Here is a 21494-nt window from a genome sequence, read left to right on the forward strand (position 1 = left end):
CTGCCTTCTAAATGTCATGCAGAAATATGCCTGCACCAATTTAAAAGGAAGAACAGTAGCGGGGAAACTGTGAGTACAAGCTTCAAGTATCAGCATACCCCAGCGCTCATATTCAGGTTACACAAGTGTTTATCTGGGTTTTTGTGAATATGAAATGATGTTAAGATGCACCGACATAAAAACAAGAATCATCCCCGCGACTGAATTATTAACAGGACATCGCTATGTATGTAATGTCTTTTCGTCCATTTTCCTACATTGCCTAAAGGACAAATTAGATCAGAGGCGAACAGGTAGTAAAGGTAAACATGAAAACACTGTTATTTTGAGTGTGTGTGTGTGTGTGTGTTTGTGCGGGTACAGTATGTCCATTTGTGTAAGCTGGAGAGACCAATAGGACAGATCTGGGACACTCACCCATCAGTGGCGAAGCAGCAGAAAACTAAAACCAGGGCAACCACTGAGAAATGTTTCCATATGTGACAGGTTGTCCACCCTTAATTAAGCCCTAAGATCTTTCCATATTTCATCATAGTCATTCATATTCATCGACACTTAAGTTGTGACTGCGGACAAGATCGTCTCCTTTGGGGCCACACTTTACTCACATGTGGAAAATTCCAGGCTACGCAGTAACTGCAGTCAATAACACTGAAGAAAATGTGGACAGGTGCTTGTACTGCAACGTGCAGCGGGGGAGATGGGAAGGAGGATGAGTCAGGGGAGCTGAAGTGATGCATTTAAATTGACTGTATTTAATCTCACATTACTGATTTTCTGCCTTATTTCCATGTATTAGTCACAGCGATGGCGTGTCTACAATGCCCACAACACTCACTGATGTTCTCTGTATTGCTGTAGCAAAGTTTTAGCAAACTAGTTAAAGGGTAATTCCGGTATTTATCAACCTGGATCCTATTTTCCCATCATTTGGGTCTAAGAGACTAATGATGGTGAACATTTTTGGAACTGGTCCAGTATTGAGCGAGATAGCTTAAGCCAGAAGCCACGAAATGGGCTGCAACATAATGCACTGGGGCAATTGCGCTCGTCAAAGTACATCCACTAAAAATGCTTGTTTTTGTCACTGACAGGCTCAGGTTGTTATTATAAGTTTCTGACAACGATAGTAAACACAGGAACTAGCCGTCTGTAGCAGCATTATGGCTAACTGCATAGGGCAGTTTGCACGTCTGTGTTTTTATGTCTGAGGCTGTGGATCGCTCAGCGTCTGTTCATGCTAGAGAAGTAGTAACTAAGTAGATGAAATAAAATAGTTCCATAGTTTCCACATTGCAAGAATAAAATGACCAGATCCACACTGTGCAGATTTCATGGATTAATACTGGATGACAGAGACTTACTGTAATTTCTCACATAGTTACGTGTTGAAATCACATTTTTCTTACAGTGTGGAGCTGAATGTTTGGTCCAGCCGGCCTTGCTCTTTTCATCCAGTTGAAAACGTGTAAATCCATTTGTAGTAGTTACACAGCTGGGATTACTCTCATCCGTAGAAAATTCTAGATTTTCTGAGTCTGGCAGCAACAGGTCCGACTACAGAAAGAGTTTTCCTCTTCACTGTTCTGCAAGAACAGCAGCAGTTTCTCTGAGGTAACCGTTACTGTACGTTGACTTTGCTGACTGTCCTGTTGCATTTCTGTCTCCATTCTTCATTTTTCTTCTTTCTGCTGTTTTATCTCCTCTCTGTGTACTGTGGCTCAAATAAATACAGATGGCCAGTCAAAGTGAGATGACTCATGATCGTCCCCTAGTAGTGCACGGGATAATTGCACTTATTTTTTTTTTTAGTTTCCGGTGAAAGTCAGCCTCATACATGTAAACATACTGGCATTTATGGATGAATATGTGGGTGGTTCCGTTAGCCGGAAAACTGCCCCAGATGTAGTTCCCTATGCAGTTAGCCATAACGCTGCTACAGACAGCTGGTTCCTGTGTTTACTTTCATTGTCAGACACTTATAATAACAATCTGAGCCTGTAACTGTCATGCTGTTTCTGTTGTCCCACTGTTTTTCTGACCAGCTTTTTATTACCATTCCACACAGAACAACACAGGTGTATGTTTATATAGTTGATTAACATATGAGTGCAAATCAAGGTAAAAGTAATCAAGAAAATAAATAACATGTTGTCAGACTTTCTGTATTGTTGCACTAAGGTACCTGGTATACAGCTATGCAGTAACAACACAAATGCCAGACAATGTGAACTCACCCTCCTTTGATGTAATCCAGAAAGGTGTGCTCTGACTCCACAATGAATGACAACAAGGACACCTGAGAAAAAAAAACAAAAAACAAAAAGAAATACTGATTATCTCATGTTTGGTAATTAAGGAAAGCAAAATCTACCAATCTCCACATTAACCACTGACCTCTGAGTTAACCACCCACAAAATGACTTATCCATGCAGAATGATTTTGACGCCTGGGCTGCATATTAGCATTACAATGACTGAAAGAACATCAGTGTGGCTATGCACTGATGGATGATCAGTGTGATGGATAACTAGCCACAGATTTTAATTACAAAGTCACTGCATACAGCAAGAGCAGCCAAAGTACTCTGGCAGTAACAAAGCCGTGGCTCATTTATAAACATCCATCACTACTCTTCACTAATAGGACACAGACAAGAGTCCCTTCATGCATTACTATAGACTTGGTTATTCACCCCCTTTGCGATTACGATAATGTTTTCCCATCTACTTAAACTCACTGTCGGGATCCAAAGTCCTGAGACTGGGAATGGAATAAAAACATTTAACGGAGCTGAAGTGCCTTGTGCAATCTACTTAGCAAAAACTTTCTAATGAATACAAAAACAAAGTAGGGGTGTGAGTGCACCAGGAGGTTTGTTGTTATCTCAGCACTCAGACTCACCGTCCCAGAGTTGATGTATCTCTTCTTCTTTATTTTCTTCTTGGCATTCACCACCTACAGTTGTATGAAGGCAGAATGGGAAAGAGGGATAATGATAATGTAAACCTTCAGTGCAATTCTTTTTTATCCACCCTTGGGCAAGTAATAAAAACACCTTTGTCCTCCTACTTCACGTCTGTAAGGGTAATGGAGCATGGGGACTGAATCCAATAACTGCACTAGGTGAGAATGAGATAGCGTTGATCATACCTCACGGCAAGATACAGATTATTCATGGGAGGGGGGTTTTATAAGCGGTGCTGTACATTTTACATGCATATTACCAAGCTCAGGGAAGATTGAACACATATCCCATATCTCTGTCCAAACTATTTATTTTAAATGATAACCACATACAGTACAGACTGAATTACACTCTGGCAATTTCACAATACAATAATATACAATGTAGGTAAATACATACACAAAAATATGCCAATATCAGGGTGATAAGCAAGACAAGCTGATTATGAGAGATTGCAGAACTCCCTGCTTTAAATAAATGTTACATTTAGAACTTGCAGCTGAAAACACGTATGGAAAAATAAGCCATCAAGGTCAAACATCTCTACAGCTCATTCTATGGGTCTAGCACAAGCCTGGAGGAAGCTGTGCTGCATAATAAAGTAAAAGGTATTTCTTTCTTTCTTCTTCCCTTTCTCCCCCTCTCTGCAGGCTCTGCCTCTCCTTTCTACCTCTGTGCTTTCTGATCCTGCTCCTTAACTCCTCCAACACAGATGATGCCTCACCGCACCACCACGGCCATCACTCAGTCACTGCCAGGTTCGCATTGCATCACACAGACATCACCCTCGATTACACCAAACCCCGTTAGCATTCGCCCGCTGTCAACTCAACTCACAGAGATAATGTTTGCGGGCCTCGTGCATGCCGGGTCGAGTATGCGGGAATCTGCATGAAGTCGAACACTGCGGCCTGTGACCTATTCAAATTCTTTATTTGTCAACAGTGAAAAGGTGGCTTCATGTAGTTTTTGGTCAAATCTTGAAACTGATTCAAGGGCACTGACCTGGAAAAGAGTGTATGAAGAAACTGCTGCGTTTCATTTTCTAATTAAAATACAGAAAGGTTTGGTGAAGGGTAATGGATGCGCCTTCTTCTGCCATGTCAGCAGTGTGAAAGGGCAACTGTGCATGCCACTCACTCATTCTATCTCTTCTTACCGATCCACCATCCTCTCCTTCACCCGCTCTTCTTTGGTTCTGTACTTTCCTTAAGCCAACTCCATTCAGAAGCTAATGTAACATGGCAAGTGTTTTAATGAGCAGGGACCGATACGAGCCTCCCAGCGCCTAACAGTAATACCCAATCTGACCCTCCAAGGACCATTCAAAAAAAAAATATAATCAGGAGCACGGTTCTGCTGCATGCCTATTTGTATTCTCACCACAGAAACACCCTTCCTCATCTGGTCTGCTGCACCACTTAACCTCTGCGATGCTTAATGCCGAGTAGGGCGAGTAGAGACAGGGGAAGCTGGATGTTAATTTCAAATAGCTAAAACAACCAAGGCCTAGAGAGTTTCCTGTCACTAAATTTTAGATAACAAGACCTTGCTGAGCCAAAGGGCGCACTGATTTGCTCTTAAATCAAAGTGGGTTTCTCACTCTGGCCCCCAGAAATGAAGCTGAGTTTGTTTTTGTGCCCTGGAAGAGTAACTTTTGTTCCAAACGGGCACCCACAGTTCATTCGGTAATAGTTTGCACAAAGCTCTGTCTGGTTACAGTATGATTGGTGTGCTTCACTTGACTTGAAACACATTTAGTAACCAATGTGGAAGCACAAAATCTGCCGTTGAACAAATTGATGAATCACACCTTCAGAATTGGATATAAAGGTCAGGTTTGCATTGTGACTTAGTAGTTTAAAGAGATGGAAAAGAGGAACTGCAGAGAAAAGGTGACAGACAATGAGACAACTATTTTCTGGACAAGTATAGACAAAGTGCTGTGATTTTAAAAGTTTTCTAAACAAATTATTAACCTATTATTAAGTGGGGAACTGTCAGGTTTACCATAAAATCTCAATGTTTTCCAAATCAAAATGAATCTTCCCAACACCACTAAAATTTGTCTTTATTGAAAAGCTCAGACAAGAAAATATGTCTTTCCCACCCTATCAGGGTCTTACTTTGGCTACTTACTTGGTGAAAACATGTCAGGGAGCTTTCAACTGAGGAAAGTGGGGATGTTTATTTATTGTTGCTAATGCTAGCTTGTTGATAACACCGTTTTCATGACTGAACCTGAATAAAAATGACAACTAGTGAAGAACGGAAGAGATTTGGACAGCTTGTGAAGATTTGGACATGACTGTTATTTATGGATTTAGCCGGCTGGTGAAGTTTGAGAGAATGTTTCTGTCATATTTTCCTCTCAAGACAAACTGGTGAGTTAGTTTTAATTTATTAAGCCGCTGCTTAATGAAGTGTTTTTGATTTTGTTTTGTTTTTTGTTTTGTCGAGGGGAGAGGTTTAAAGATTCTTTGAGCCCACAGATCATGGTTGTCTTTCTAAAGGTAGTTTCTATAGTAAAATACTTAAGGGAGACATTTTGATTTATTAAGCAACAGCTTGCCAGTTAATTGTGATTGTGAGAGAGAGAGAGAGAGAGAGAGAGAAAGACTGAATTAAAATGTGGCTTTTTAAGTCAGACTGTCGTTGGCCTCTTGCTTATATTATCACACTTGCAGTGTATTTTCTGATGGCAGATATTGGTCATCAGTAGCTATTCGGTATGTGGTTGTTTCTTGTTAATAGTCAGACTGTCAGCAGTGGTTTTGTGCATTTTGATTCATGCAAACTTACTTGTTTCTGGTGACATACTTAAACATACATAGTTATATATTGTAACATAATTGTGTTTTGATAATCTACTGCTTGCTTTAATCAGAGATCAGATGATGGTGTACATGTCATACACTATATGGTTTTAACATGGGTGGGGGGTTGGTGGGCCTTAATCAAATGGTCACAGTTCACCAAAGTTCAAAATGAAATGTGCAGCTACAATCACTGTTTTACACACAGTAAAGGTCCTCTGCTTTGAGGGAAAACAGAGTACCGACCAACAGTATTGACTGTATGTATGTCCACTCACCTCATAGACATTTAACTGGCTCTGACCCCGACAAAGCTCTTTGTAGCTGGTGGTGAATTCCCCGATGAAATCGTGGCTGATGGAAAGAAAGAAAAACGGCATCACATGCAGTTCTTTCAGATACAGTAGGTACAAACGTGACAGATAGAAGATAAAAGTAGCTGGAGGAATTACATCACAACCTCTGACGCACAGATGTAATAGTCAATTTTTAATGAACTAGAAATACCCCCTTGAGATTGTATGTCTCCGCCAACCAGGCAAGTTGCAGTTTACATTCATGTCTGTCCAGACTCATTTAATATTTATAGTGAATACATTGAAGAAATTTAATAAAAGGTATTAAGTGTATTTTTTGGTGAAATGGAAGTCATCACTATATTGACATGTATGATTCCAGTGAATAATTTCCAGTGAGAAACATGCTGTCTTCACTTAGAGACTATTTTTACAGAGGAGTACAGACGACTGATAGAGAGCTTCGTCACATGGTGCAACGATAATCACCTGAAGCTCAATATCTGCAAAACCAATGAGCTTGTGGTGGACTACCAGAGGAACAGGAGGCCCCCCGTCCTGGTTGTCATCCAGTGAGAGGAAGTGAAGAGGGTGAACTCATATTACTTTGGGAAAGCAAAATGCAAAGAAGCTACAAATCCTAAAATGTGGATGCTTCACACACACACATTCAACCCGGCAGCACAGAAGAACTGTACAATCACCAGTTTTAAGGTGGGCACCAAGATTAGTGTCACCAATTCAGTATCTGACCAAATGTGAAATATGGTCACAATCTACCCTTCTGTTCCTGAGTTATGGTGTTGAATAATGGCCAGAAAAATGTTTTTGCAGAACATTATGGTGTCACAGTGAAGTCGGCCTTTGACCTTGGATATGAAATATGTCATCACTGCATTAGACATTTGTATGAAACTTTGTCATGATTAGCATATAAATTCTTTAGTTATGGCCAAAAACATGTTTGTGAGGTCACAGTGACCTTTGACCACCAAAATCTAATCAGTTCATCCTTGAGTCTAAGTGGATGTTTGTGCCAGATGTAATGAATTTCCGTCAAGGGGTTCCTGAGATATCATGTTCATGAGAACAGGACGAACTGAAAGACAACCCAGAAACATTATGCCTCTGACCACGAATGTTGCCGGCACGGAGGCATAAAAATGAATAGCAATTAGGTGTGAAAGATTGTGAATGTGGTTATATGGTCAGGACACAAGGAACATTTCATAAATTGCATGAATGAATTTTTAATAAATTCATAATCATGACTGTATATATGTTTGTGTGTGTGTAACTGTATCCGTTACCTTCCGTCTCTGTCCCAGTCATAAACTTCCACTTTGATCGTTCTGTAAAACATATCAAAGGAGAGAAAAGAGAATTTGTTTGTGTTAACGAACTTATGTAATACGTGAGTCACAACCTTAATGTCCTTGAGGGGAGACTTTTCTCATTTCTGAAATGACGCAGTGAAAGCATGACCTATTAAAGCTCATTAACTACTGTTGAAGCCTAAATTAAACCAATCACAGAAAGCCTTCTCTGTTTTCTGCAGGCAAAAGATGCAAACACCTTTCAAAGGATCTTATACCAGTTTAAAAAAACATCAGTTACTTTCTTAAAACTAGAATGCGCCCCACATTGACACTAAATACAGCAGTTAATGACAAAATGTGAAAACTTAAGTTAAACATTCAGCTGAGACCATTACAAATCCATTGCTTCCAAAATAGGAAAAAAGGTATTTTTAGCTTGTGTTGACAACCAGACATTAAGGATTTTAATGAACTGTTTACCAGTGAGTATGTATGTCTCACAGAAGAGAGAGCAGGTTGACAAAGTTGCCAAAAGTTTGAGTAAAACATTCTCCAAAGATAGAAAACTAACCTCTTGGGAGGGAGCATATTTTGCAAGTTCTCGAAATAAATTGGAAGGCGAGAAACCAAATAAGTAAGCCGGAGAGAGTTCACTGGGAATGAGCAAAGTGTTTCCTCTCCTCTAGTCAATCTGACGGAAAGATCAGTGGCTCGCCCACCTCCCCCATCAGCTGGTGTCAATCATGTGTCGGTGGGTCCAGGAGGAGGTAGGGGGATGGAGAGCTGCCCTGTTATCATGACCTGAACTCATTCTGTCTGCACTTAATGTATTTCTCTTCTGAAAACCTTTGCAATCCATGTAGAGAAAGTTGAGACAAGAATTGTGCTGCTATTGAAAGAACTTATAACACAGCCAGATATTCAGATTTCAGAGTCAGAGTGAGAAAACAACCAAATCTTCCGTATGCTCTTAACTGACAGACAAAAATAAAAGTAATGTGTTTTGACAGTCAGGGCCAGCGTGGCAGATGATTTCATAGTGATGTGTCAGTCAACATCAATTTTCTCTAATGTCATTTTCCTGCAACTAATGATCAGGGTCATGAGCAGCACTGTGACACCATCAAATCCACCAGTGTAGATACAGATGATTAGTCCTTGGATCAGTTTCATTTCTGTTCCTGGAGCCACTGCAGGTTTGAGAGGAAATGGAAGAGATCTCATGTTCTGATCACTATTAAACCCAGATGATTGCAAGGGATTTGACAGATTCACAAGAGGCCGAAAGACATTACTACAGAGGGGGAATAAACACGATCATTTGTGCTTTGGGCTGACGTGAGAAACATGAGCACAGAGGAAAGTTGAGGTGCAAAAACATTTAAAAGAGCATAAGGAAAAGCACGAGGGCTAAATCTGTGAGGCAGGCATTATCTATAAAGTAGAAAACGCTATGCATTTGAGAAATGTTTGAGTGAAGGAAATTCAAAGCCACTAAACATACTGTGAGCCAAGATAAGACCAACTGCAATTATTACAGAGCCATTACATTTTAAACATGATTTAAAATTTGACTAGCTTTGAGAAGTAGTGAATCAAGAGAATGAAAATTGCAGTGGCCCTGCTGTGTAGATCAAAAAACGCAGCACAGCAAACTGTAGGAATTTCACATGAAAAGTAACAGAGACACAAAATTGCTGTAGATCTCTCTTGCCATCAAAATCCTCAAAGAGAATCAGGCGTCTTTCATGCCTTCTGCTCCATCTGTCTGACCCAATTAGCTTCTCCGGGCAGGTGAGCAGAGACGGGATCAGAGTGAAGAACCTCTGTTGACACCCAGCGTGGTGGAGAGGGCAAGCTTTGACATGTTCTTTGACAACTCCTACACACACTCCGAGGGCTGTCTGGGTCTACACACTTTCATCCTTTTGCACACACACACACAGACACACACAGACACACACAGAGACACACAGAGCAGGGCTCCTCTTTTGTTCCAGCCACCTGTCAACATCTGTAGAACCAAGAGTACAGCCACTCTTCCTCCCCGTTCTCACTTTTTTTTCTTCTCTCCTCGTATTTCTTATTTTCCTGCCCAAACTCTTCCTGCTCCTCAGGTGTCCCACGAGGCATTTTGCTCTGACGAGATGAAATGTTCTGAAATGCTCTCTCCGGTTGTGGGCAAATCAATGAACAGCCAAGCAAGGTAGCAGATAGGGTTGCAATAATTCTCAATTTGAGCACCACATAAAATAAGGGTAGAAAATCAATGCTTTCTAAATTTGACGCACACAACCCATTTTGAAACTGTGTGGTTTTGATTTCCACTGGAAAATCACACTCCATTCAAGTGTGTGTGTGTGTGTGTGTGTGTGTGTGTGTGTGTGTGTGTGTGATGTTCCCCTAATAGTACATCATCATTCACCCTACCTGTCATAGTCTCCATTGCAGAGCGCTCTAACGGGGATAGAGAAGGACTGCCACACAGGGTTCAGCGTGTTCTTCACCACTTCAGTCTTGTGGCAGATGGTGAACCTGGAGATGCACGCCGACAGGGATTTAAAATGCTAAAACACACATCTCTGCGAAAACCCTGATTGGTAAAACCTTCCCACCATGGTTAGCTTTGGGACCATGACTGCACGACTAATCTGTATGCAGCTGAGTTTGAGGGATCTCAATCTAATTCTCTTGACCTTGGTTTCCTTCCCCTTTGATATCTACTCCCTCTTACCTGGCTTTAGCGAGCCAAAATGAAAAACCCACTGAGAAGCAGAAGCAAGAGACAAACTCACGTGCCATCCTCGTTGCTTCTGTAGAAGACCATGAAGGGGTCTGACTTTCCAAAGAAGTCCTTTTTATCCAGTTTGTTGGCACAGAATTGCATGGTAGCATAATCCTACAGACAAGAAGGGGAAAAAAAGAGAAAGAGAAACAGAGAGTCAGAGAAACGAAAAGACAAAAAAGTAAAGGACATTGTAAATCCATGCTCCTGCCTCTGTTTGTCTCCTGTTGTTGTTTAGACATGCTGTGTGCCAAGATATAAAAGCACTGAAGCACCAAATAAAGGAAAAGTGCTTACTGAATCCTAATAAGAGCAGAGCGAAACCAGCCGGTGGACTCTAGTCTCCAAAACCAGCAATGCATTCATTACCATTTCCTTATAATGCAACTCCTGCATAACAACAGTAGATGGGATAAGAGATATCAAATTGAAAATACGTTGTTGAGCTGAATATAATCATAGTAACGGTATGAGAGACCACGCAGAGGTACATAAGCGGAACCCTGCACACTGGGGGGGGGGCTGTGTACAAAAAGGATATGGAGGGTGTGAGTGCAGCTAATGATACATTAGAAAGGCTGGTATTACCATAATTATACTAATTTAGGCAGCATTTCAATGTGCGCTACCATTATAAGAACAATGACCATGCCTCATAATGCTCTTGGTTCCAGATAGTCTCCCTGTGGTCAAGGTATTAGTCTGCATTGTGTAATAATGAGGCTGCATAGTGGGCAGAGACTGGACAAGTAAGTGTCCACATCAGAAGAAACTCAACAAAGACCTCTCCATAAACTTACAGCCTTTATCTCAATGCTGTGTGAGCCTTTTTAGAAACTTTGTAGCTCTGAAACTCACTGTGTATGCAAGTCGAGTGTCTAATCATCATAATTTTAAGTGTGAGATGTGGTATCTAGCAGATAGAAGAGCTGTTCCTACCCTGCTGGTCTGCCGGGCCCTTTAGGTTTTGAAGTGCAGCTATTAAATCTGAATCAGCATGGTGCTGGGCAGCGCCTATATCGATTGCTTTGACCCACATCAGTATGGTGCACTCTGCCTCTGACCTGCCTCTCACTAACCCCCATCACATCACTTTATGCCTTTATGCCCTGGACACGACACAGACCAGCCTCTATCTCTGTGGCAACTGCTGAGAGAAAGATGGTTTTCCACTCATAGCTACTAAAATACTTCTCTGAGTATTCTCTTGAAAAACTGAGCTAATTTAAATATCACTGTTGATTCCAATCATAGGTTAGGTTTCCAATCAACACTGTGGAAATGTTGAAAACAGACGCAAAGTAAAGAGCTGATTAAAACAGTCAGTTTGTGCTGAATGAGTCAGGGTTGTTTATACTTATTTTCATGCCCTCCTGTCATTTCAAGTAATATTCTGTGGTTCGACACAGCCTATAATATATGTAGAGAGCATATTAATGGAAAATGATCTTTTTTCCAATTTGTGTAGTTGGATACGGATCAGCCAGGTTATAGAGCCATTCCTCTCTGAATCTGAAGTGTGTCACGCTCTCCCTCGATGGCTTTTCACAAGAACATCTCATTTGCCACGTTCCCGCTGTGCCTCGTTTTGCCGATTTCAAAAAACACAACATATCATGTTACTGTAGAACAGCAGAGTTTGCTTAGGTCAGTAATCCAAAGTCCCTTTAAAACAGAAGCATCTTATAACTGTTCTGCTTAGCCCTGACACGGCCTCTACAATTACAATATCATGGCAACACAGTGCCTTAAGCCTTCATTAGGCACAGATAACACATACTGGCTTTGGTGTCTAGCAGTGTTCTCTCATTAAGTTGGGAAAAAAGGCAGAACATTCATTTTGGCCACTGAGGTTCAGGAGCAGCAGGGGAATAACGAGTGCAGTCTGTATCCCTCTTCCCATTTCTCTGCTCTACCAAGATATCACTGCATGGGGGTAAGTGGCTGAGCAATCCACACTGTCACTTTCAGAAAGTGGGACTGGTTTTTCAAAGGAATATGAAGCAATGCAGACAATACTCAAATTCACATGACATAAGCTTATAGCATCCTCAGGATCGTATACAGTATTGAATCACCATCCGAATCATGAGCCAGAGGATTATATGATTCAGAAATTAACACAATTCCTTGGTATGCTTCACGCTTCACTCCATTCATTTGGGTGTTCGTCTATTATGACCGTAAGCCTCAGGTGAAGGATTTTTGTTTTACACCCATGAAAAAAATGGAACAAAGCTCCATTTCTTTTTCTGACTCCAGTGATAAACTGAAGAATATTTGCTTTAGGGAAATACATCATACGATCCAAAGTGTCGATGATAATTCAGCTTATTGCTGAGTATAGGAATGAGTCTTAGTATACAATAGGTGAATGGTAATCTGGAGAGATGTATGGTCAGGAGAGATATGGAAGACCTATGTATATCTTCACATGAACGGAACCATAATTACGCTCAGAAAAGGAAAGAGTAAAAACTCACAGTGCTGTCATATGTAAATCAGCACGGAGCTGCGGCTGGACTGCAAGGAGGATCTGAGAGGGAGCCAGCCTCCGCTCAGCATGTCATACGTGCCAGAGATAACGACAGCCAAGAGGAAGCCTTTGATCCATGCAGAGGCTGTTGCTCTGTCTAATGATACCTGACAAATCCACCACAAAGGTGTGAGCCAACCCGCCTCTTAGTTAACAGTCCCTGCATAACTTCCTCGGTCGATTCCCAATCCGCTGGGTTCAGTTTCCCCATACAAGAAATGCAGTGTTTATTTCAGGTGAAGCAGCATCTCTGCTGCCTCCATTTAATGGTCAGAATAAATGGTTAAATAAACACTTTAGAATATGATTCGCAATGGTAGCAATTCCAAACTACTGTAATTCACAGGTGTAGGACTTGCACTGACAGCAGGGTCTTCAGACTATTCAACTCTAATCTGCCTTTTCTCTCAATTTCCTTTTCTGTATTCAAACCTGAGGCGTTCAGGGCTAAACCTTGTGCAAACAGGGAAGGTCTGGAGTGACATGTCAAGTCTGTGTCTCTTTAATTGAGTCTGTGAAAAGGAAAATGGTCATTTGTACCAGTAATGATCATTTGCATTTATATTACAAAATGGCCTCTTGAAGTGGTACTTTGCAGTGAAGATGCTAACTCCTATCATCGCGGATCCAGTGCACCTGATGACTCACAGCAGCCCTTCAGCGACTGTGAGCACTGACACTTCAATCCAGCGGGACCAAATCAGGAACAGTTATCTTGGCAGTTTTATCATCAGCATGGTATATCTGTTTCACTATAACTGGAGACTGTTTTTCCTCAGGAAATGGATTATTCTGTTAGTAAAACTTTAAAAAAAAAACAACTTTAAAGTCAGGCACAAATACTGTGAACTACAACCAAATAAAACGCTTCCTATTCAACATGTATGAAAGAAAGTTACAAAGCTTTAAATTCATTAGTTGCTTACATGCATTAGGATATCATAAAACATTTACACAGTAGTTGCAGCTTAACGGCTTGCTTTATAGCCTCCGAGGGAAGCTGGTTGTTCTGGCCAATAAGTCTTGCTACTTTCTCCTGCTCCGCTGGCAGCAGTATAATGTGCTTATTTACTATCTTCATTTAGCTGTGTGGAGAGAAAGCCAATGGACATTAGTGGACAAAAGTTATTAACGCAGACTCATAGATTTACACACCACACAGAGGAGGAAATGCCCGTTTTAGTGATTAGAATGAACACAGCCTCATTAAATAGCTGTTCAAACTCATAGCATTTTCACTATGTACACAATTTCAACATGACAGCCACAATTGCATAGTGACATGGCATATCCTGCCGGTTTAATGGGGACAGTTATGATACAATACATCTTACTGAAGTCAAAGCTATTAAACAACCCACTTCGCTTCAGCAGGCTTGTCAACATTGCTAAACATTCATTATGCAACCACCATTTTCCACATTTTCCTGCAGTGTGTCCTATTCAACTGCATTCAACTGCACAGTGCACAGTGAGGTGTTGTAATCTTTTAGCTATGTTTAATTAAACTCTAATGTACCGTTGTTTAAGGGCCCAGTTCAGATTAGATCAGTAAACATTACAAAACATTTACTATAACACCTACATTGTAAAAGAAAAAAATATACTGGTCGAAAATTTTTTGACTTACTCTGCAGTTTCCCAGCTCTTCAGCAGACAAGATAATGGTCCCGCATTTCTTCCCAGGTATGCCACTGTGAAAAATAAAATAGATATCATTCACTCTTACAACAAATATTATCCTGAGGGTTAGATAAGTGGCACTGAGAGGCACTGTGATGCATTTCTCAGTGGCTGATGGAGGTGAAAGTTGTAGTGGAGCTATTTTAGCAGCAGCTCTAACCAATGCTGGTGCACTTAACTAGAGCTGAGGAGCTTTTGCTTTTACTTCAGTGTTTCATTTGTCACATCCTGTGAGTATGCCAAGAAGAATTTCCACCAGAGAACATACCAGGCACTCAAATAATAACGATTAAAATATTAAAGGACGACTCCATCTGCATTTTTTTCAGGGTTGTTCAAATGGAAACGCCCACTCAGCCGTTAGCAAAAAGCAGTGATGTGAGTTACAGCGCTGATGCCCCCACCCACCCAACACGCAGTTTGCTGACAGTGTCTTCCTAACATACTCGTTCACTGTATGTTAAAGCATGATAAATTGTCCACATATACTACGAGCGACATCGCAGCGCTGAGTCTAAGTGCGTGAGATGTTTATAAATGCACCAGACGGAGCGGAGGGACAGACAGCTGCTGAGTGCCGGGAGCTCTGGAGGAGAGAGCCGGGAGCAGAGCCAGAGCTTCGGGATGAATAACACCCGCAAGTCACACCGGATTCTGTTCTGATCCGGAGCCGTTTACTGGCAGGGGGAGAGCTCAGACTTTATTTTTTAAACTTTGAGCAGCAGCAACAGTGAGCACCCCATCTTTGTGTGTCTGTGCGTCTGTTAGCACGTTTTACAGAGCAGCAGCAACAGTGAACGCTCAGTCCGTCTCTGTGGCTACTGGCTAGGTGGGCTAGAGGGGTTTATATTGGTTTATATATAACAACATCATCATGCGGAAACCCAAGTCAGGTCATGTGGGAAAACGTTTTTTAGAAGGGTTTGGGAAAATGGCATTTTGACGCTAAAAGATATATACTTTGACCAAAATTTGAATTTTCAAATTTGAATACACATGAAGCTACTGTGAAGCTACAGAATGATATAAAAACCTCAAAAAAAACAAAAAAATGTACCTGCCCTTTATGGCTTTAGGCTTTTTCTGCAGTTTTTATTTCAGGCTGACAATACAGGTGTATTTTTGCATGAAATTACAGCTTTCCAATAAGGCAATACAGAATGGCAATGTGACATTAGAGTGACAGTTTGACAGCTCTAATGAGAACATTATTTTGTTTCACCACTAATTGAATCAAAAACAAGTTATAAATACTGACTCTTTTTTTTTTTAGTACAATGTGGAATAAAACTGCTGAGACACAGAACTCCTCTGATCCCTGTTTGCCAGCACCATGCTGACACTCTAAAGCTCTGCAGGTCTGCACTTGTTTACCACTGATTCCCGCACCAGCAGATGATCAAGACATATCATAACACAAGAGAGGTCCCCTGCATGTCTCTGTTTCTGTATGTCGCCTCTCCAGCAACAAAGAGAGACAGGATTGCTCCCGAGTCTGTCCTAAATGTTATTTGGCTGTATTTTCTGAAGCAGAACAACAGAACGAGTTTGGGTTTTTTTTTTAATTTTAATATCAAATCGCGCTAACTCTCGGCATCCACTGAAGCTGTAAGAAGAAGGCAGAGCCCTTTCCACCCAATACAGAGCAAGGAGGCGTATCTACTTTCCAATCATGCAGTTGCACTCCAGCTGCTGACACTCCTGTCATCTTTACGGATAAAGAAGGAAATTACACAGGAGTCCTGCTGTGGCCTTAGCTGGAGCCCAATCATTAGAAGGTCAGACTTGCTGCAGATCCTCATCAAGCTGTGACAGTTGATATGACTGGAAGTATTCCTGCTAAATGGGAGGCAGTCTTTGACTATGGCAGCAGAAGTCTGCATTATTTATTAAGATAATCTAAAGCACAAACCTGCAATGCCTGGACATACAGGCTTTGCCGGGGGGCATATTAAGAGATAAAACGTGGTTTCCTCTTTCTTATCTGCCAATGCAGGAAGTGTTTCTAGTGTTCTTAAGAGATAGGGTGTGAGGTTTTTCCATTAAGCTTTACTGGCCTCTCTCAGGTTTCCTAGGCCCATAACACGTGCAGTGTTATGCTTCATTAAAGCACCTATAGTCCCTGATGTATCAACTTTGATCAATACCTCAATATAAATCCACTGACGAAAGCATCCGACTATAACTGTTGCATATCCACCAGTACGAGCCAAAGAACTACCGTGGTCTCAGCCTTTAATGAGGCAAAATATAAAATGAAGCCATGATGTTCTCAAAGGGCAGGCACACCTCATTCTCAGGCTATATCTTCAGGCTCCATGGAGACCAATCTCAAGGTGAATTAACTGTCCTTGAATTATTGATGTTTCACTCCAAGTCTCCACTGTGCAGTTTGATGAAGCCTCAAAGAGCCAGTAAACCCCTCACCAACGAGGACAGTAAACCCTGCACACGCCACAGGTCAAGTTATCTCCCTCAGGTCAGGGTAATGACCAATAGTCCTTTCAAATTGGGAAATGAGAGCAGTGATTGGTAAAATAGCAGCTCCAGAGACGTTAAGATGCACCGCCCTCATCTAATCTGTGCTGCTGAGACAAGAGCAGGCACCAAAAGGGCAATGAATGGTCTTTTAAATTAGGTATGCATTATTGAGTGCGGCATTTTCTCTGACAATGACTAGTTAACTTGAAGAGCAAGCAAGCCCTGAATGGATAAATACAGTTCCTGTCATTTATCTATGGTGCACATGTTCCTTTTTATTGCCCAGACTAAACATTTCCCTGCTAGTTCAAACAGATTCTGTACTGAAATGTGACTGCTGGAGATATGAGGTGTCCTGCATCAAGAGCACTCATTCGCTCAGCGCTCATTCACTGACGATTCCTCAGCAGGAAAATGCTTTGATGATGAAATGATGTGAAACGTGCTGCTGTGGTTCTCCTTCCTGTACTATTTGCTAAGAACAAGGCCTACAGTCCGACTGCTGCGAGGAACTGACATGCTTTAATCAGCTGGTCATGTAAATGAGTGTCGTATTTGTCTCCGCTGATTCTGCTGCTGCTCAAACATCTGAATATTCAAATGACTCCAGTCAAACAACATGAGGGTATTTTGTGATGTTTAACAGCAGTGCAATCCAGAGGTAACCGACTCATGTGAACACAACGATGTGACAGTAGTAGGGTTATTTTACACGTTGTATCATCATACGCACATACATATCTATACAAGGTATAGTACTCAATATGTATTTTGTTTTTCTCTTTTCTGTATTTTACTTCAACTTGTGTGAATGTTACAGCAATGTCATTATGAATGTCTTTATGTGAAGATATTATCACACAGATGTAGGTATTTAAATAGTTACTGCAGCTTCCGCATGCAAACTGTCACTGTCATTACCTGCAGACTCCTCCACTAATATATTCTTTATTTTCCTTTATTTTATTTTCTTTATTGATCAATTACGGTTTATTCATATTGACATTGATCAGTTAGGTTTAATTTTGAACTCTTAGCAGCGAATTCACAAAAGGATTGCACAGCTTTTGCGGCCACTGAACCTGCGCAAATGAGACAAAAACAAACCATGTAGTTCACCTGCAAAGGATGAAATGCGTCCCAAACTGCGCTGCCAAGCACATAGAGTCTCTGTGCTCCTTTGCTATTTGCACGTATGTAAATGAGGTAATATGCATAGATTTGGCACAAAATTGCTCCTTTCTATGCAAATGAGCCTCATTGCAAAAACAGTCCAATTCACAAAGACGAGCACTAATAGTCATACGCAGTTAGAGTGAAATGATTAGTGTCTTCAGAGAGTTGGTGGTAACAGAAGCGCACTCACCTACTCATTCACTCACTCACTCACTCACTCACTCACTCACTCACTCACTCACTCACTCACTCACTCACTCACTCACTCACTCACTCACTCACCTACTCATTCACTCACTCACTCACTCACTCACTCTCTTTCTCTTTCTTCAAATCTTCAGGCTTGTGAGGCATTGAATGATATTGAATTGATATTGAATGATATCAGGGGTGAAATCTTCAGTCAGACATTGAGGGGGATCAAGTGGGATTTGGGGTGATAGGCTTATCTCGGACATTCAGCTACTTAAAAATAAAAATGTCCTGACAGCGCTGATAGAGCTCAGGATTCATCCATAAGGGCTGCTTTATCACAAACAATTCCACCATATAAATGTGTAGCAGGAAACAGAGCATTAATTACTGTCAGGCCCTGACCAATTTAGTGTTAATCACGTTACCACATGCGTAAATGCGCACAGCCTCATTCTCAGTTTTGAGATGCACCAATCGTTTCAGCTGCTGTGTGATGCTGCAGCAAGCTGTGGGCAGCGAACAGAATATCAGTATTGATGTTTCTGCGAAATCCTGGATACATTCAGTGACACCTGAACAACATTACTGTAAGATTCAGACATTAATCAAACATGTTTCAGAACTGCCTGAGTCACATTAATAGCTGTATTTTGACATTTGACATTTCAGCAGATTATGTTATAGATGTGAAATAAAGTAAAATAAGCAAAATACATGAAAGTTGGTTTGTGATTGTGGATAGCTCTGTGTGTGTGCACCTCTGCTAATTAAAGACACGCAATTTGAGGCTTTTGTGCTCTCTGCAGTTTTCATTATGAACCAATCTGTGTGCTGAAATGTGGAGAAAAGCCTGAAACACTGGAAACTGCTCCGCTCATTCAATCAGACACAAACAAGGGCAAATTACACTCAGCTGCAAAACTGAATTTTTGTTTGCTCTGTCATATCATTAACGCAAAATCTTTTGTGAATTGGACCCCGAGACAGGGCACATAGCAGTTGCAAATGATGCACAAATTCACAGCGCTATCAGAGGCCACAATCCATTCTTTGTGAATTTGCCCCTCCGATTTTTTCGACAGTATTACATAGTTAGTGTTATTTATTGAGTCAAGCATGTACCGGTGCTCAGCACACATGGACTTGAGTGTAACTGCCTAAGGTAATTTTCATGAAATATTACATACAGTTAATATTCATATTGCTATGATGAATCCTAAGGTGCGCTTTAATAACTTCCCCCTCGGCACTTGATATTACTTCACGTAGAATCATATTTCATAAGATTAGCCACTAAATGAGCAAAGGGGGCAGGGTTCGAGAAGAGCAGAAGATTTAAAATTGAAGCACTTGCCCTCGTCTGGAGACTCCACAATTATTATTAATCAATAATTATTTTCAGCAAATAACTGCAATAAATGATAACTGGTTGAATTCATCAGTGTTTTCAATAATGATCAACACTAACTTGTATTAAAAAAAGACAATGTAACAAAAGAAAAGTTTAAGATCAACTGATGCTTAGCATGCACAGCTGAAGTCGACATCATTCACTTGCTCCCTCTGAGGGTCGATCTCACAGAGGACACTCCAGTTTTCACAGTATTGAAAGGGCCAAGCGGACGTGAATGAGCACCGCTAATGTTTTTATTGACCCGCTAACCTTTCCACATTTCCACTTGTACACAAGAAATATCAAAACCCAAAAGACATATTGCTATGAGATTAACTCCCCCAGAGGATGAGCCTTTACCATTTTAGACAACCCTTGAACATCGATAGCCACCCTCAGGCTAAAATATCAATATTGCAAAAATAACGTTTCATTATCTAATAGGCAGGTTGCTGTGTTCCAGATTATTTATTTATTTTTGCTACTGGGAAGATTGTAAGAATAGCAAAATCACTGGTATATGTGCATTTCATCAAACACTTTTTATCTTGTGCCAGTGGTGCAGGGTCTTTATTTAATTATGTCAGACAATAAAGGACTGATACATCAAACATTAGAGATTAACCATCTCTGTATTGTGTCAGATTCACAAAGTGAGTGAGTGATATAATCAGGGGTGCCATCAGAAATCTTGGGCCCCATGAAAGATATCACATTGGGCCCCACCACAGGCCAACCCTGCGCAATTGCTGTAAGTTCACCTCCAGAACCTGAACCGTTCAAAGCTTTAAATAAATCTACCTTTGCAGGCTTGGAACTCTCTTGTAGTCCAATACTTACTGTACAATATGTACTGACAGTCAGCTGTGACAATATAACACTGTGCAGACATGCATGCAACATTATGCATACAGTGGATTCACTATTTGATGCAAGACTGATACATTTTTTAAAGTCTAAATGTAATTTCAATGGTAAAACTCTTGAATGGAAAATTATCTTTACATTGATGAAAAATTTTAAATAAATATAACTTAACCCATTCAATTAAAATAAATTAAAATTATCATATATAGAATGATATAGCAAACAAAAGAATAAAATCAGCAGCAGATTTTTGAACTGAGTATACAAAGCAACTAAGTATACCACCAATTCTTATCATTGAAAAGGATCTAATCATTTCTCCTTTTTTCATAATGATAAAAACGGACCCCCTGCAATTATGCCAACTGACATGTCATTCAACACAATGCTGCTCACCTCCTTTATCAGTTGGGAGTAGGCCTGGTTCATTGGTGGGGGGATGGGGATGGAGAGACATGGCTGCTGAGCCTGAAGCTGCATCTGTTGGGCCTGGGGCAGGGACTGGATTTAGTATGAACAGCTTGCTAAAAGAGCAAAATGAGCCTCTGTCACTATGGACTAAGCTAACAGGTTAATTTCCACCACTCACAGACTACACCCACCTTTCTTTGTGAACAACTGGGTGACACACTGTCGCCCTTTATTTTCTCTCTCTTGTCTTTCTTTTCTTTCTTTTTGTTTTTGGAAAACAGATTTTGCTTTAGGAAGCTGAGACATGATGCACTCCTCATTCACAATTCACTGCTAGCAAGTACCGTTCGTGCCTGGTTTGGGGGGCAGGACTGAACCTTTTCATTTTAAAAAAGGGTGGTGGGGGGGCAATACAGAGTCTCTCTGGATGTTTACTTTTTGCCAAAAACAAGAAAAGAAAAAGAAACCATCAGTTTTAGTAGTGCATTTTAAATTGTTTTCTGGTGCAAAACAATCATAAAAGAGAAGAAAATTAATATCTTTAAGATTAACTACGTGACCGGTTAG

The 21494-nt window shown here is 40.8% G+C and overlaps 1 protein-coding gene across 4 annotated transcripts in view; it reads right to left on the minus strand.

Moving 5' to 3' along the window:
• The window catches only part of cpne5a (copine Va), an 85586-nt gene that overhangs the window by 22996 nt on the left and 41096 nt on the right, over positions 1 to 21494 (minus strand). For 3 of the 4 annotated variants that reach the window (XM_067592070.1, XM_067592069.1, XM_067592071.1), the window contains 7 exons: positions 14352 to 14415; positions 10196 to 10299; positions 9831 to 9935; positions 7392 to 7433; positions 6064 to 6139; positions 2906 to 2959; positions 2238 to 2299 (listed from right to left, as the gene is read on the minus strand). In XM_067592070.1, coding sequence (XP_067448171.1) covers positions 2238 to 2299; positions 2906 to 2959; positions 6064 to 6139; positions 7392 to 7433; positions 9831 to 9935; positions 10196 to 10299; positions 14352 to 14415 — 507 coding nt within the window. Of the gene's footprint in view, positions 1 to 2237; positions 2300 to 2905; positions 2960 to 6063; positions 6140 to 7391; positions 7434 to 9830; positions 9936 to 10195; positions 10300 to 14351; positions 14416 to 20912; positions 21048 to 21494 lie in introns of those variants that run through there. The other variant, XM_067592072.1, reaches the window with a different exon arrangement.

This window comes from Thunnus thynnus, chromosome 6 (genome assembly GCF_963924715.1).
Source record: "Thunnus thynnus chromosome 6, fThuThy2.1, whole genome shotgun sequence".
Classification (NCBI taxonomy): domain Eukaryota; kingdom Metazoa; phylum Chordata; class Actinopteri; order Scombriformes; family Scombridae; genus Thunnus; species Thunnus thynnus.